General features: G+C 46.6%; 1 protein-coding gene across 1 annotated transcript; it reads right to left on the bottom strand.

Moving 5' to 3' along the window:
- Positions 1 to 187: 187 nt before the first annotated feature.
- Positions 188 to 18,513, bottom strand: LOC108044241. The gene is given in 9 exon segments (XM_017123171.2): positions 188 to 1,928; positions 2,530 to 3,984; positions 4,446 to 4,815; positions 5,102 to 5,505; positions 5,572 to 5,862; positions 5,864 to 6,090; positions 6,983 to 7,159; positions 10,317 to 10,770; positions 15,243 to 18,513. Coding segments are annotated over 9 exon segments (6,729 nt in total). The 5' UTR covers positions 18,144 to 18,513; the 3' UTR covers positions 188 to 1,478.
- Positions 18,514 to 18,559: the final 46 nt, after the last annotated feature.

Below are 18,559 nucleotides of genomic sequence, written 5' to 3'. Positions count from 1 at the left end.
CGATCTACAAATGAAACCCAAACAAACTGTAGCATACAAAACATAGATTGCACCTATGCATTTTGTTACAACATGGCGATACATTTCTTAAGCGTAGAAAACAAAACATTTATGAAAATTTTAAATTTATTATACATACAGAACAAAAAAATAATTAAAATTAAATTTCATTAAAAATAAAGCCTATGTCTAAAAATATTCCTATAATTTTGATACTCATAAAATATATATATTTTTGTTTAAATATATTACTCTTTAATAAGAGAGCTTTTGGAGTTAGCAACAAATTGCACTACATTGGAAATACTTTATAATATCAATTCAATTCAATATAATTTAATTATGTATAATTTAGTTTAGCATTCGCATATATAGATATAATAATTATGTATGTGTTTATATAGATGCGTTTAAAATCAAATGCACTTTCCATTGAGCAAAACTCGTTTTCCTTGGCTAACAGCAAAAAAAAAGGAATTAAAAAAAATATTATTACATATCTCTGCTTTAGGTTTAACTTTGTTAAATATAATTTGCATAGCTTAATTAACTTTTTATTGGTTTTGTTGTGTTTGTTGTTGTTGTTGCATTACTAGCACCCAGCATGTATATGCTCGAAATAAATTCATGTGATTTGGTTGTATTTTGGTTTAGATTTTCATCTCTCCTCCACTACACTCGGCTAAATATAAATAACTATGAAATAAAATCCTCGAAGGCAAGGCTCAACTAAAAGTGTACTTTCTGGAGTAATGCGTAACATTGAGTGATACACGTGGCATTGTTAGTAAGGCTGGTTGTAAACGGTGCAGCGGCAATCTGAGTGCCCATGTTGCACACGTGTAATATCAAAAGCATTAAGAATGAGATAATGCTGCCCCTGCACCGTTTACAACCAGCTTAAGCTATAATTATATTCGATTTCATTATAATCGGGGATGCCACAAAAGTCTCTAGTGCTCGAAACCACTTAAAAGGGCGTCTGAAAGTATAGTATGTGTTAAAACATAAAACGCCGTGCTTGGCATTTATCCATTGGTATTTCTATATTACTTTAACTCTCCAAGTGATTTAAAACCTTTAAAGATTTCCATAACACCCCCGATTGCGAGTATTTGTGGCACACCGACACAAGGATACAGACAACACGGATACGGATACGGATACGGATAAAGATAATGGTAATGATACTGGTACTGATACTGATACTGATGCGGAAAAGGATACGGATACGGTTACAAATACACTTGCTAAACGGAAGATCGAACTGATTCTAAAACGCTCGCTAGGGTCAACTGAGGGGCAACTCAAATCAGCGGATGGGACTCATGGGAACTCGAGGAATCTCGCGGGGCGGGCGCTCATCTGCCGCCCATGCCGCCGCTCCCCAAATGCACTGAAGTCGCTGACATTTCGACTAGTTGACACTGGCGGCGCTCGACAATGACCGCCGCTGGCAGCGACTATTCGAGCGCGGGTCATACGTTCATCGCATAATAAACGGATCCCTGTGCCTGGGCGCCCACGCCCACTCCTACGCCCATGCCTACTCCCCCGGCGGCCTGTTGCTGCTGCTGTTGCTGTTGCTGCTGCTGCTGCTGCTGTACTGCCGCTGCTGCTGCTGCCGCCGATGTCGGCGATACCATGGCATTGCAATCGCTGTGCGAGACTGCGGCCGCTCCCTCGGGCACTCCGCGCTCACTGAATCCGGGCATCCCGCCCTCTGGTCCAAATTGATAGTGCCCCTGCATGAGGCGCTGCTGCTGCTGTTGTTGCTGCTGTTGCTGCTGTTGCTGTTGCTGCTGCTGCTGCTGGTGTTGCTGCTGGTGCTGGGCGTAGTGGGCGGCGTGGCCACGCCCACTGACCACGTGCAACTGCATGCCGGGCAGGGCGTAGCCAATGGGCACTCGAATCGTCTGTTGGGTAACCTAAAAAGGGAATTGCGTTAACAGGCGTGTTCGTACTTTAATCTTATACATATCGCTACTTTAATCTTATACATATCGCTTTAAAGTAAATCATTAACTGTTTTACTGTTTGACTTGTAATAAACAAGAAGAAGGGAAGACTATAATCCAGAAATATGTTGCCCAAAAGAGGAGAATGTGCAAACGTAGCAACAACCAACTAGATTAAGCCCAAAAATTAATCATTTGCAGAGTTTTCAACAATATTCTTCATTCGCTAGACATATAAACATTGGACATCCTATGTTATTCAGAAATGTACTGTATAATTAAATTTTAAAGGCATGCATTCATTGGGTATTCGATTTTTTTCCTAGTTTCAGACTACTGTGGGTAACTCTGATTTTCCTTAACAACTTGGAACTAACGAAAGGTATATACATATCTCCGGGTGACTACATATCGTAAGCTGTCAATTTTTCACATTTAATGGACTACTCCCACAAATCCTTGTAAAAATATCCTTAAAATGAACAAGCTGAAACCGTGAATTCTTGAGTATACCGAGCACAATTTTGGATTAACAAAAGGTATGGAAGTGCCGGATGGAAGCCCCACTCACCTGCTGGTACTCGAGGATGTTCTGGCGCTGGATGTGCGCCAGCTTGGGATCCCCGCTGCTGCTGGTGGCGAACTGGGAGTAGGTCTCCGCGTTGTACGGGATGAGGACCATGGTCTGGTGGTAGTTGCGCAGCGGGGGCGGCGACTCGGGCCGCCGGGTGGGGCTGCGTGCGAAGTGGCTGCTGTAGCTGCTGTGCTTGCTCTGCTCGATGGCCGTGGCGGTGGCGGTGGCGGTGGCGGTCGCCGTGGCGGTGACACTCTGACAGTTCTGGGCGGCGGCAGCGGCGGCATACAGGAGCGAGGCATCGTCGCCACCGCCGGCAGCGGAGGCGCCCTGCTGGATCATCGTCTGGCGGAACATGGTGCCGGCGGGCAGGGTCTGGTAGTAGGTCTGCTGGATGGCAGCCGCGTCCATGGGGAAGCGCTGCTGTTCCCCGGTCTCGCTGTAGAAGCTCCACGTCCGCTGCTCGGTTTTCTGCAGGGCAGCGGCCATCTGTTGCTGCAACTGCTGCTGATGTTGCTGGTGTTGCTGCTGTGCCTGCTGCTGCTGTTGCTGCTGTTGCTGCTGCTGCTGTTGCTGCTGTTGCTGCTGCTGTTGCTGCTGCTGTTGCACATTCTGCGGCACGTTCTGCGGCGAGGGGTTCTGCTTGAGCGTATTGGGCATGGCGTATCCCTTGACCGCATGCTGCACCGGCTGACTATTGACCACCGTGGGTATCGCCGCACTCAGCTGCTCCTGCATCTGGGCCAGGATCTCGTTGGTCGAGCTGAACTTGGGCTTGATGCCGCGCACCGAGGGCCGCTTGTTGAACCCGTAGTCGTTCTGCTCGTCGTCGTCGCTGCTGGCCTGCGATTGGCTGGGCTCGGCGCCCGCTCCCGTGTACCGCTTCTTGAGCTGCTCGGTCCGCTTGGCGTCCGCCTGGGCGAAGGCGGCCAGTTCGTCCTGCTCCTGCCGCCCGGCGACCTCCTGTCCCGGTGTTCCGGCAATTACGTCCGGCGCCACCTTGCGTGCGTCCTCGCCACCGACTCCCATTCCCCCTCCCCCTCCCCCACCTCCGCCGGCTGCGGCCAGTCCCTGGGCCAATCCCTGGGCCGCCATGGCGGCGGCATGCTGGGCAGCCGGATCTCCAGAGGCGGCGGCCGCCGCTGCCGCTCCCAGTAGCTGACCCATATTGAAATCAGCAGCAGCAGCGGCGGCTGCATAGTGGGCGGCATGCGCGTGCGTGTGGGCGTGGCCATGGGCGTGCGGATGGGCGGCGGCGGCAGCGGCCAGGGTGTAGTACGAGGAGAGGTCGTCCTTGTTCCCGGCCACACAGGCGGTGAGAGGGGCCAGGGTGGAGGAGAGGAACTGCCGCTTCGGCTCCGTCTGGCGGGGCGGAGTGCGGTGGATCTGCGTGTGCACCACCGGCACCTGGATGCCCATGCCCAAGTCGGGGGCTGCCGGACAACGGCACTCCTGCAGAGAAACCAGACTTTTGTAAGCAAGAAGTTTTGGACTTTCAAGGATACCCACTAACTTTAAGGGTTTTCTCGTCTCCATGGTTAGTTATATGTAAAATGTTTAACGTTTTCTGAGCTAAAAACCTACCTATTGCTTACCACAAAGGCGAGAAAACGGGCCTTAGGGAAAATTCACTTAAAATCAGTTTATTGAACAAGATTTTATTTGGGTGAGACAAAAACCAAGCATCTTTATAATTCTGAAGGAACATAAGATTTAAGACAATCGAAAAAAAAACTTTTTTTCGGTCGCAGGAAACATAAACAATTTAAATGTTATTTGCTTTTTATATTACGAACACTAAAAGTTAAAAGCCTTGAACATTTTTTTTATTTACAAGATTAAAAACCAATGTAAATCGTGAATATATCAAACCGTGAGTTCACGGAGTACCCTCCAATTTAAAGAAAACTCACCTGGGGAATAATGACAATGGGGTTTTCCTCCATCTCCATGATCTTCTCCTGCTTCTTATCGCGGTTGAAAATATCGGCGATTTTCTTATAGGCCGACGAGCCGCTCGAGGAGCTCGATACCGAGCTGCTCGGAGAGAAGCTCTTTTCGCCGTTGACAAACTTGTGGGGTGGACCGGAGCCGGGCACCGGATTGGGATTCTCCTCGCCGGCGGGACTGTTGCGCTGAGCCAGCTCATCGGCACGTTCGGCGGCAGCTTCGGCGTCCTCGTCCACAGCCCGCTGCAGTTCCTCGGCCAGATCCTCGTCGATGTCGCAGGTCAGCTGCTTGATGCGTTCCTCCAGCGAGATGTCCGACTTTACAGCCTTTTTCCTGAAGAGCAGAAAACATGTTTAATGTGGGTGCGCCATAATAAATGTTTATAGCCAAATTAAAAATAACTAATAGCCCGAAAAATTATTTGAATACAAAATGTGTATCTATCGCATCTGATTCAAAGAAGTACGTATCAATTAAGCTGTATATCAACAAATACATAACATCAAATCTAGTTTCTTCTAGTGCAAATCATGTGTGAGTCCACCCGGGGGCGCCAAAAACAATGCTCCATAGTTTTTGTAAGCCAACTATAGAAATTTTTACTTATTTGAAAGCTTACTTAATCAGCGACCGGCGCAGGATGTTGCGCTCCATGCTGCGGCGCAGGGTGTCCGAGTCGCCGCAGCTCCCCGGCAGGTGGGTGACCAGGCAGCCGGCCCGCTTCGACTCGTCGAAGGCCCGGAGCGCCTCCGAGGTGAGGACGGGCGCCTGGTGGGCCGAGACGCTCGGGAAGAGCTGGCGCACCGCCGAGTTGGGGCGCAGGGCGTTGTTGAAGAGCGTCGAGTGCTTCTTGATGGGGATCAGCTCGTTGATCTGGTTCTCGCTGTCGTCCAAGTCGCCGGCCAAGGACTGGGCGTCGCTGTCGGTGCCGGCGTTCGCCTGATCCTCGGTGACGAACCGCACCGAACGCTTCGTGGCACCGCTCTCGTCCTCCGAAGTGGTGTTGTTCTGGTCATCCGACTGCTGCTCAAATCGGAAATGGGAATCGATTTTGTGATCTTATTTGGCATTCAATTGAAGTTGACTCACCTGAGAGATGGAGTCCTGCTTCCATAGCTTGCCGCCCTTGAGAATTCCACTGATCTGCGTGGGCGAGGTCTCCTTGGGCGGTATGGGTGGCGGTTTCTGTGCCTCGAACTGCTGCTGTTCCGATCCGGGGACCGCTGCTGCTGCTCCTGCTGCTGCTGCTGTTGCGGCTGCTGCTGCTGCTGCGGCTGCTGCTGTGGCGCTGGCCTTGGCCGGCAAGGCGGGCGGCAGCATATCCGTTCCGCTCGCAGCGGCCACTGCTCCAACAGGGGGTGGGGCGGTACCAGGTGCGGGGGGCGGGACCGGCGGTTGCCACGTCCTCGTGCGCCTCCCGGATGATGCGGCGCTCGGTCACTGTGGTCATAGTGGTAATGGTTTCAACAACAAATCGTTTATTTTTCGAGGAGCTACTGATGGCCGTAGCCGGGACCTGGACCGGGACCGGGGCGGAACTGGAGCCGGAGCTCGAGACATTTCCGGAAATGGCCTTGCCACTGCCCAACTCCTTCCTAGCCTTGACCACTGCACGTACAAGCGAACAGTCACACGCAAAAAGCCATCGGCGGCCGGCATTTGTTGGCAAAATAGAGCATTTATTGGGCATTCAAAGGATTCGGAATTGAAATCGATCAATGTCGACATGGAGATCGTGATTAACGGATGCTTAATATGTACAGTGCACATGCGGATGCACACGATAGTCCAATAATTAGACAAGCGATTGATGAGGCGATTGGTTGGTATTGAATTATTATATGTACTTGAGTAACTTTTGGGGCAAAGCTTAGAATGTATTTGAAATGGGAATTTAAAAATGATTAATACTTGAAATGTTATTATGGAGCAGCCAATACTGAGATACTGCTAAGTTAGCACTTAATTGTTCACAGGATCAAGAAATCAAGACCCTGGGAACGTTATGGAAATTTTGTTTTCGCCTCTCTAGCCTCTGCGATATATAAGGTAATTATTCCTAAGAGCCATAAATTAAAATGGCATAACAGTATTCGCGAGTAAATACTTTTATCGTAAGCACTTTAACCATTGCAACACTAATCATGAATATATGTATCGGTTATATCCACATTGTTTTGCATGGTAAAGGAAACCTCAATGTCCAATGCTCAATGGCCAAAGCTCAGATGGGAAATTTCAATAGGAGCGATAAATGGGACGACCTTGATTGGATTACATCGAATCTTTGGAGGTCGGATGTGAAATGTGCAATATGGCCATGGTAGCGAATGGTTGCGCTTGGTTGCTGTGCACAAATGCGTGATAAAGCTTATGACCAAAGTGGGTTTTGTGGTTTGACTTGGTCATGGATTTGGATTTGGATTTGGATGTGGATTGGGATGGGCTGTGGGCTGGTGGGCTGGTGGGTTAACATTTGGGCAACTAGCCGACTTCGTACCTGCTGTGGGTGATGGCTTGTACTGCGACTGCAGCACGTACTTGGGCCGCTCCTCGCCAGCGATGATCTCCTTCTGGGTGATGCGGCGCTCCGGGGAACTGGTGTGCAGTGGCAGAATGGCCACAGCGGGAACCCCGAGCGGAGTCATCTCCTCCGGACACTGCGGGGAGCTGCATTCTGTGGGGCGGCAAAGGCAAAACGAGTTAGATGCATTAATGGCAAAGGTAAATTGGGGAATTAAAACATCATGGCTTCTGTAGCACAACAAGTGGTGTACTTATTAAAAGCCTTATTCTAATTTCATTATGAAAAAGGTTCTAAGAATAAGTTCTTGCTTGAACGAAGTAAAGACGTATAATCTAAATTAAAAGTATCAAAGGTTTTATTTGAGTTTAAATGTTGACTCAAAACTATACATTTTCTTTAAATTATAAACTTAATATGTGTAAATATAACCATACACATCTTGAAGTATAACTTTTTAAAAAAATATAATAGACTGGCGACTGTGTTAGATGCATAAGATTGAATAATTGGGGTTAATGAATATGCTTAGATTCAGAACCTGAGAAGTTCTTAGAAAGTTAATGATCAGTACCACCTGTAAGGGACTTTTCTTTTAATAAAATAAATGTTTCTATTAAATCTACAAATAATGTAAGTTTGAACAATCAAATTTGAGCAGGAGTTTGAAAATGTACTAAAACGAGGAAAGGGAAGGCTTTCTAGTGACAAATGTGTACCGAAAGGGTTGTATGAGATAGAAACGTATTGGAAATTGTTTATGGCCAGGTAGGGAAAAGCCACCCAAATTATGGACCCATGCATGGCTACCTTGATACAAGCCTGCCCATCAAAATCCGATGATAAACCGGCGGCAAAGTTGGGGGACTTCCGCCTGTTGCTCGCGGAGCGGAAGTGCGCTTGAAGGATCGGTATGGGCATAGGTTTTTGCTTTTTGCTTTTCGGTTTTCAGTTTTCTGTTTTCAGTTTTCTGTTTTCAGTTTTCTGTTTTCAGTTTTTAGTTTTTGGTGGCCATATGCACATAGTTTTGGGCATAGGCAGACATCTCGCGGACCTGGGCTTGTCTTGTTTGCTGGGGGCTTGTCACATTCGCGGTTCGTTAGGCGCAACAATTAATGAAGAGCACCCCTCACTCCGCGGGAATCCCCGGAAAGTGCCCTGCCCTCTTCGCCCCACACTGTCCCCTATTTGAGCATTTTCCGTTTTCGGTGTTCGCTTTGGCAGCCAATAAAGCGTGACCACCGACATTAATGCAAATGCAGCCCGTTTCCATTTGAAATATCCTTTTAGGGGTTAGGGACTCGATTCGATTCGATTCCATTCGATTCGGGGCGGTTCGGTTCGGTTCGGTTCGATTGGAAGCGAAGTCAAGTTGCCGTAAATCAATCAATAGACCCGGCTCGATGAGCGCTTTCTGTGGGAATGCGGGCGACTTGTGTAAAAAACAAACAACGAAAAACGAGGAATTATTTATGGCCTGAACCTGGCCGATAGCTGAAACTCCAGCGATTTCCTTTCGCTGTCGCTGTCACCATGGAGTTATTCCAATAGTCATGCCACCTTCAACGGATTTCAGTTGAGTGGAGTGCTCGAATAATGGCCAAATGGCGGTTGCTAAGTTTTGATTTGCCAATAGTTATGGTAAAAAAAGGTGCCATATCACAGTAGGTCGGCCTCTTTATTTGCTTTGTTATTTACCAATAAATAGGAATAGTATTTAAGTGCCAAAGTAGGCCTATATTCAAGGAAATCATATTGTTAACTAGCATATAATTCAATATATTTCCAATGGTATCTGATATCATCAAATTCAAGAAAATAATATTATTAATGAACTTATAATTCAGTATATGTATTTCCCATTGAAGTGTTGTGGGTATTTTGCAAGTATTTAGCATAGCCTGATATCATCAAATTCAAGAAAATAATATTATTAATGAACATATAATTCAGTATATGTATTTCCCATTGAAGTGTTGTAGGTATTTTGCAAGTATTTAGCTTAGCCTGATATCATCAAATTCCAGCCCGGAAAGTGTGTATCTGTTGTGTTCATTTATTGACACTGCTGTCCGGCAGTCTGAACGTCTGTGAACCCTGTCTGCCACCCCGTCAGCCCTACTTTCCGAATTAAATTAACTAGAAAATTACAAGAGCAAGTGCAGCGAACTAGCTGCGAAACAGGAAGCATTCAAAATGGGGTCCAATTTAAAGGAACCTGAGGCCGAGGCTCGCAGGCCGGGCAGAATGTCAACGGGCGAGCGAATGTTTGCATAAATAATTCATAATTAGATTATACAAAGGCAAACGAAAGCGTTTGTGAATGAAAAGAACGCGCTCGCCCCCGCGGGATCCCGCTAATTGCATTGCGGCATGGAGTTCAACTGAGCTGAGCTGAGATGATGTGGATGTGGATGGGGGCAGGGCCACGCCCCCCCCGATTTATGCACAGTGAATAAAAACCCAGGGCATGCAGCACCACTTCATCCTGATCTCTGTCATCCCCCTTTTCTCAAACCCCCACACATCCGCACAATTAACAGCAGCCAACAGCTGTCACATAACAAATTGAAGCTATAGAACTTATGGTTTAAAAATGCAATTAAAAACGAAAAGATTCCCATAAATTAAAACAATCAAAAGGGATATACAAAATAGAAAATAAAATAAAGAAGAAAAACAAAACATTTTGGTATTTTGGTACTGCAGTCCTAATTTTAAAAAAACTGTTAGCAATATATATACAAATTTGTACATATATTTTTTGGGGTATTGACTTGGAATATTTGCTGAATACATTTCTTTAATAATTCCCAGACGCTTTAGCAAATTTGTTTTCTTTCTTTTATTTGTTTTTTCTGAAATTTAATGAGCACGAAGAGCATTTTTAAAATGGCAATATTGATATGATGCAGAATAAGCCTCCTTTCCTAACTAAAGACTAAATAAATGTCGAGCATTCTTTTTTGTTTCTGATTAAAATTAAATAACTGCTAGGCTGATGAAAATAGATGTTAGCTACAAATAAAATTACCAAACTTCTCCTAAAAAAATTAATTTCGTAATTTCATTGCTAACTAAATCTCTTAATAAATTATTTCGCTTCATGCCTAAATATCTTTTGAGCGGTAAACAAAAGTTGATATATGCATATATGATATGTTATGCATCGAATTAATATATACATTGCCTTCAATGATATTATATATAAACATTATACCGCACAAGTTGCCTTTAAATGAACCTGAATACGTATTAAACCCTTTTGGCCACGAATGAGGTGGTATTTTCTCCCTGTGTAGCTTCTCACCTGCTTCCTGGAGCTGCTTGGCCGCACATTCGGCGCACTCGGCACACTCGGTGCAGACGCCCTGCAGGTCCTCCTCCGATTGCTGCTGCTGCAGTGCTTCATGATGAGGTTGCTGGTGTGGCTGTGGCTGCTGTTGCTGCTGTTGTTGCTGTTGTTGTTGCTGTTGCTGCTGCTGCTGCTGTTGCTGTTGTTGTTGCTGCTGCTGCTGGGCACTGCCGACGGGCGGGGGCGGGGGCGGTATCTGACCGCTGGTGGTGTTGCGGGCGGCCAGCATCGCGGCGCGCTGTTGTTGCAGGCGCTGAATGACCTGCAGCTGCTGCAGGTGCTGCGCCCCGAAGATGTGGCCGCTCAAGGCGCCGCCGAGCGTGTTCTTCAGGCCGCTGTCCTTGTAGCCATCGGGCGGACTGAGTGCCGCATCGTCCACGAACTCAATGGGCGGCTGGTATTTGGGACTCTGGCATAAACAAAAATGAAACAGAGCAGAAAAGTTAGGTGAGTATGCCATGTGAATAATGCTCGTAAGCCGTTGCATCACCGCAAATTAAGCTAATTGAGTTGCATGCCCCGTGAGGCGGCATCACCATGTCCTTAGATACATATAGTGGCTATGCAGGCCACGGATGACGAACTGGACGCCATAAATCAGCGTTAAGCCCGTCCTTTCTGGGCTTTCCACTGTGAAATATATCCTCCCCTAATGGCATAGTTAGCTATCTGATGGATGTATTTCAACTGCTGATTTGCGAGTGCCTTAAATGCAACTATGTACAATGCTGACTGTTTCCAAACATTTTACTATAGATGTGAGCAAATCAACATTAACATAACTTATTCTCCCTGCGATAACCCTTTATTATCTTTTTTTATTCGCTATCCGTGGAGTTTTCTGAATATGCACTAATATATTATATATATATATATTTGCCGAATTGATTTCAATTAGTCTGAATAAATTTAATTTTTCCACTAACAAGCTTTAGGCATTATCAACCCAACTATTAATTCCTTTTTTTTTATTTAAGAAGAGATATAGAATATAATTTTACAAAAAAGCGAATAAAAGAACAAACAAAAAGGTGTTTTCTATGGAGTCATACAGATCCTTGTTCTAATAAAAAATGCAATGTTTGCAGTGTTAAATTGCTACCCAAAAATCCTCTAGACGATGCGGTATGCCACATGCTTTGCCCCCACATCATATTTCAACTTTGGTGACACCACAACGGAAAGCACATACTTCCCGGTGAACTGTACACTTTTTCATATGAAGAGCCAGGAAATGTGGCACAGGGCGAAAACTTAATTCAGCCAAGCATCCAGACAAGTGAAAAGTGCATAGGAGTTATATTGCACTTGTGTGTAAAAGTTGCACCCGAAAACATGGGTTCGAACTCCATTCTGCCGGAATTCCCCCGGGAACTGCCAAAAATCAGGTTTATTTGTAGCTGCAGCAGGCTGCAACGTCTAGACAAGGATCTCGGCCTCTGAATTTCCCTGTCGGTTTCCCAACCAGTTTCTTCTTCCTATTTTTCCATTCGGTATGCCGTGTCCTGACCCCGAAGTCCTGCCATAGCTCTGGCCCTGGGATGCGAAAACTTTTGCATAAATATGGCGTATTCTTTCTCCGGCTAGCTGTCTGTGTGTTATGCAACGTGCTCGGTAAACTTGTTACACACACTAAATGCATATTAAACTCTTCAGAGAGCCAACACCCAGACTGGCAGGACGAGACATTGAGGAGGGGACATGCTCGAGCAGCACCAAGTCAAGTGCATTGCTGCCTGCACTGAGCGAAATACACCGACTAAATGGGGAATTACAAGAGCTAACCTTTGTAAGCACATGGGGAGATGTCACAATGTAGCCCTTAAATTTCTTAAAGATCAGACCTCAGGAACATTTAATAAAAACCTTTTAAAAATAGTCTTCAAATGAGCCTATAATTGCGATTATCAGTATAGGAGAAAAGTTCAGAATTGCAATGAATAATTTGAATAGGATCGATGTGAAAGTCAACCTATTTGAATTAGTGACTTCCAGGGAATTATTTTTTCATACTTTACTTAAAATTAAAGTTAAGTAAGTATGGTCTTTTCCGACTCTGATAAGGTTGTGTTTAACTTTCTATTATTTGCCAACTTTTAGTCACAATTCTTTTTATATACAATCTGTTTTTAAATACTTTTTCAGCTTTCAGCTTATAAATTCTTCGAGAGCTTAGCTTTTCTTGGCTTAAAATAAGTAAAGCTTTATTTATAATCGTTCGCATTCCAGGAATGACCTGACATATTCTTGACTCAAATATAATTTTTTCCAAATGCACTCGATGCTGGGCTCTCAGACAGGACCCTGCCAGGACATCAGAGGAGAACACCGAGCAGATAAGCAAAAAGCGGCGCACTCAAGTGTCGCTTATGTGGCAGCAAATTGAAATTTAAGCGCAGCTCGAGGGCCGCTCAGGATCGATACGAGTGTGGAGGTGGTGCATGGATGTGGTGTATGGTGTGTGGTGTGTGGCATGTGGGTGTTGGGATGGCAAGGCGATGATTATGATGCTGCAGGGACGACAAACTGGCCGGATGGAATCAAGGAAGGAAGGAAGGAATGTCCAAATACTGGCGGCAACTTTCCTGAATGTCCTTAACACATATAACGCGCTGTTCATCACGATATCACGCACACACACACACACACACACACACACACATCACGGGCGCAATTCATAAAACAATCTATCACAGGCAAAAACACAGAGGCGTCGACAACAACTCGCTGCTGCAGTTTCGAATTACTGGTTACTGGTTACTGGTTACTGGCACAAGAAAAGCATTTTGTATAAAAGTTCTTAAGTGATTTATACACACTTGCCAATAGAGAATGCGAGGACGAACTTGCAGCCATTATGTGCTGCATACGTACATTCCACACAATGGCTGGCGGAGGCTGTATCTGTGTTCGAGTGGGAGGGCGTCCTGCGTCCTGCGGCTTGACTCCCACTTGACTGCCACTTGGGCGGGAGAAACGAGGACACTGTGGCTGCTGTGCTTTTGTTTCCCCAATTGTACACACACTGATAACAAAACTTGGACAGCGTTTGCCGTAATTAACATGAAAAGCGGCAACGCAGCGATGGGCCCCCATTTTCACCATGTCACACGGCTGGCAACGAGATAACGAACGAATCGGCAAATTGAAAAGGAAACTGAGCTTCGCGCTCCTAATTGTGAATATTGTGTGGCAAGGAATTCGTCTCCGAGTTGGGCAAGTCACTCAAGAGATAAACCGGCTTCAGTTCAGGGTATGTTATTCCGAGTTTCCAAGGAAATTTCAGTTCTTAGGATTTTGATAATGGTGATAAGCTAGTAAGGAAAAATGGGAACAGAAACCTTAAGCACTAATTGACATAACTTTGAGATCACATAAGCCTAATCAATCTAAAGGTGGAAAGTAAATTAATAAACTTTAATTAAAACGAGATTACTAGGATATTATGTTAATTTTTTGCTTGTGAAATTTCAATACATCAAGTTTTCTTTTATGAATATTTATAATTGAAAAGTAAAACGAACAATTTTTTGATATATGACAGTTTCAATAGTACGTAACAAATCACACGAGCTAAAGAAGTTGAGCACAATTTGGTATGAATGTAAGAATTATGCAAAATGTTGTATTTTAATGTACCTATTTGCCGTTTCCAATACGATACTCCTATTTAATGAGACTGCACCACCTCCAACGAGCTGTGTTGCAAGGGGAATACTAAGCAAGTATACAAATCAGCAAGGTTTTTAAGTAAAAATTGACAAAAGCACGTCATCAGCGAGGAAAAGCCATTCAAGCTCACTGCACGAAGCGAAGTCAGTAATAAACCAATTTAAATTGCGACCCCGGTGAAACGGGATAGTTAAAATACCGAGGTGCGTTTCAGGTTGCCCCCTTCAGCCAAGGCAAAACGGTGTCCACATCCCAACCAGAACCAGACCCAGAACCAGACCCAGACCCAGACCCAAACCCAATCCCAAACTAACCCTGCTAAGCAACTCGAGAGACGGAGACAGCTAATCAGCTTATACTCGGAATCGGACTGGCTGCCCGGAAAGGAAATGCAATCGGGTTCTTTAAGGTACGGCGGCAAAAATGCTACAGTTTTCGTATTGAAAAATTATTAAAGTGTATATCAGAGTTTTTTTATCTTGTGTGGGTAAAGGAGAAAAATCCTTGAGCAATATACAAATAAAAATTGTAGCAAGGCAGCTTCATTTTACAAAAAAGGATGCACCTTGGCTTTCGATTTCTTGAGAATAATTTATTGGCACGGGAAATTTAATTTTTTTGCCATCTAGACCGGCATACACTGTCTTAGCGAATGTAATATATGGTTTAACCCAATAATCGGACTGCTGAAACCATGAGTACTTGGCATCATATTGTTGCACACTTATTAAAAAAAAAAAACTAATGGCACACTCTACATTCCTTTTCTTTTGTTTAAAAAAAACCAATCGCTTAAAATTGTTATAAGCAATTATTTTCGTATTAATTTAGGTGTTTTGGTGGCTTCAATAATGTTCCAAAAATATTCCATTATTAATTTCACAATCACCAAAATATTGTGGCATATAGAGATCCTTTCGATTGGCTATTAGCTTGATTGATTCAGAGTGTGTAAATTATATTTATACTCTGATGTATTGAGTTGAAAGTGAAAAATGTAGAATTTAGAGTTGTGAACCCTTAATCTTATGAAAGCTGTATATCAAGTATTTCGCATCGCATATCGGAAATTGATCTTAGGTCCTGCGAATTGCAATGTAAAATTAGGTGTTTGCCAGGCTTAAAGTATCGCTCTTTCACATCAGAGACTGGGCACTGCGCAGATCCTTGGAGGGAGGACTTGGCATGCCCAGGTCCTGCGGCACTCACCTGTGGCGTCCGGCCCTCGCCCGCCTCGGCGGGATTGACGGCGTAGTTGCACTGGCATCCCTCCTCGCAGCAGAGCCGCACCAGCTCGTGCTCGCCGCAGGTGCACGGCTCCTCGTCCTCCTCGTCGTAGGCGCAGTCCTCGCGGATCAGGATGATGTAGTCGGCCTCGAAGAACTCGTTCCGCGTCTCGTCGAAGACGACGCGGTTCTTGCGGGCCGGCGGCGGTCGGTTTGGCTTCTTGAGCAGACCGCGCAGCTGACCGTTGACCTCGCGCATCTTGTGGCCGTTAGTCAGGTGGGTTGGATGGGCTAGATGGGCTGGATGTGGTGGATGTGCTGGTTGCGGAACTGGACTCGGGTTGGCTGTATCTGCTGTATCGAAAGTGGACGTGGTCTGCTGCTCCTGACTGGCTAGGCACTCATGGCACTGACAGGCACTGTCGCTATCGTTATCACTCTCCTGGCTATCGCCTTCAATCGCTGGCCCGTAGTCCTGTTGCTCGCTGACAAACTCGGCCAGCAGCTCGTCGTAGCACTGGTACTGCTGTTTCCGGCTCCGCTGGCTATCCGGATGGCTGTGGCGCCACTGCAGTTGGCGGGCGGCCTTCAGATACTCGCCGAACCGCTGGACATCGAACTCGCTGAGCGATGCCGCAAAATCGCCGGCCTCCGCCGCCCTCAAGCCGCTGGACAATTGGGCTGGCACAAAGGCGCTCTTCGGCTCCTCGCAGTCCGCACAGTCCTCGCAATCCTCGCAATCCGTTTCGATTTCTATTACCACTTGGTCGCTGCTGCTGCCTCTCTCCGGCTCCTCGATCCTGCGCACTGGCAACTCCCGACGCGTATTCAGCAAATGTTGCTCCTGGCGATTTTCAGCTGTTTGTCTGGTCGCTGGGGCTGTTGTTTCGCTTTCATTTGGTAATTGCTCGACTCGAATGCCATCCACGTTTAATTGAACTGCACTTGAGTCCGCTGTTACTGCCGCAATCGTCTTACTATCTTTACTCTGCGTGGAGTGGGTTTGGCTGGGGACTTGGGGTTGGGACTGAGGTTGAGGTTGAGGTTGGCTGCCTTCTTCTGGGGGTAGTTTCTTTGTTATGCTTATTGTTTGTTGCTGCTCCTGCTCGGGCTGTTGTTGTGGTCTCAAGGATGCCTTTACACAATCAATGTTACTACTAATGGCCACGCGTCCCTGAAAATTGTATTGGAGTCGCTTCAAGCGCTGGCTGGCCACAAAATCCTCGCCCAAATCGTGCTCAAAATCGATGAGATCCTGCTCGCTGCAGCTTGTTGCTACTGCAGTTGGTGTTGCTGCTGCTGCTGCTGCTGCTGGTGTGTCTGGTGCTGCTGATGGTGGATTGCCCACCAAGGATTCACAATCGATGAGCTTCTCCTCGGATGTTGCATTTAAGTCGCTGGGCTGTGACTGGTTGCCGTTGTCATTGCATGTTGCTGCTGTTCGCTGGTCGTGTTGCACTTGCTCTGCAATGCTCTTCACGTAATCCACGTAACCGCCAGCAACAACAAAAGGCCAACTTTGTGGTGGGCGGACAGCAGCAATGCCAGCGACATTATCAACACCACAGCCAGCCAAGGATGAGTTGCTGGGGGGTTCGAAGGGGTACGGGTATGGATATGGGTATGGGTATGGGTATGGGTACGGGTACTGCTGGTAATATGGCAATGACAATGGCGCCTGCCCCGCCTCCTCCTCTTCCTCCTGCTGCTCCTTTTTCGAGCTTAAGGTTGCTACTGCTGCTGCTGCTGCTGTTGCTGTTGCTATTGCTGGGGTTTCTAATGTTGCTGCTGCTGCTGCCGTAGCACTTTGCACATTTTCATTTGGGTAAAAAAAATTATCTGACCCGCGAGCAGACAACGCGCTTTGCCTGACTTTTTGCACAATTTTTTCTGTACGTCGCGCGTCGTCGTTTTCGTCGTGGTTGCTGATGTCGTCGCCAGCTTCAGTTTTGACTTCGATTTGCGCAGTTTTCGTAATTGGCTCGCTACTTTCTGACTGCTTTCGTGCTGCACGAGGACTGGGGCAATTGATTTCCACTGATTTTTCACTGGAATCTATCAATTTGCACAATTTTTGACCAGAATCCGTTGACTGATTGCTGCTGGTTGAATGTTGTAGCTGCTGCCTCTGCTGCTCAGCTGCGACGACTGCTGCTGCTGCTGCTGCCACAAGGTTGGCTTTGAAAAGCTCACTGCCAATTGTAGGTATTGAGCAGGCGCTGCTCCCCTTGTCGTTATTGTTGTTGTTGTTGCTGTTGTTGCTGTTGCTCCCGTTACTGGTGCTGTTGTTGCTACTGCTGCTGACTGTCACATTGGGTGGTTGCAGGTATGCGCCTGCGCTCACGCTCTGCCTCTCACGCTCGAGTTGCGCGTACTCACATTTCGTGGCCACTTCCGTTGCTGTGTTGTCGCCAGAGTTGCTAATGTTGCTGCTAGTATTGCTGGTGTTGTTGCTGTTGTTGTGGCTGCTGTTGTTGCTTCTATTGTCCCTAGTGTTGCTGTTGCTGTTGCTGCTGCTGCTGCTATTGTTGCTGCTGCTGGTGGTGCTGCCCTTGTTGTTGCCAGTGTATTCAGCACGCGCAGGCGCCTCCACTCCGTCTATCGCTGAGTGGCATTGCTGACGCACCTCGCACTGCACGGCAGCAACATTGTCGCGTGAGTCGCGTGCCTCGCATGCCAAGTGGCCAGAAAGTGGCCCACAGTTTTGGCCTAGTCCACCGCTGGTCGCATTGGCCAGCACCACCACTGCTCCTGTCTGATTATCCTCATTGAGGCCATTGCTGCTGGTGCTGCTGCCGCAGCCACTCTTGCCACTTGATCTCATTCTGCCGCCGCATATCGGCTCATTTGCCAATGCCAGCGTCAACATGTCCACAATCAGCATGATCGCGGGTAGTGGGCCATGATCGGAAAGCGGGCCAACGATAATGCTAACGCTAATGGCAGTTTACGACTGGGAGCCTTTCCTATCGCCAGTTCCCACCAATGGGCTTTCCCTTCACAGAAAACACCAGTTGAGTTTTCCGCCTTCGTTCTCCGTTCGCTTTGCATAAATTACACGAAAATTTCACACAGCCGGGAAATATTATTGTCCGTGGCACTTGTCGTTGGCGAACAGGTGCGCAGGGGCACTCGAGCGCATCCTGTGTCCCAGGACCAGATATTTAGTTCCCGGTTTTCGGGGGTTGGCGTTGTCGGCCGTTACGCGCCACTGCAGCCAAACAAAAAGCCAGCCAATACACCACCGACAAGGCAAAAAACAAAACACTCTCTGGGGCACACAACAAAAACGGAACACGA

Source organism: Drosophila rhopaloa, unplaced genomic scaffold, assembly GCF_018152115.1.
Source record: "Drosophila rhopaloa isolate 14029-0021.01 unplaced genomic scaffold, ASM1815211v1 contig_3, whole genome shotgun sequence".
Lineage (NCBI taxonomy): Eukaryota > Metazoa > Arthropoda > Insecta > Diptera > Drosophilidae > Drosophila > Drosophila rhopaloa.
This window is presented reverse-complemented; position numbering and strand designations above follow the sequence as displayed.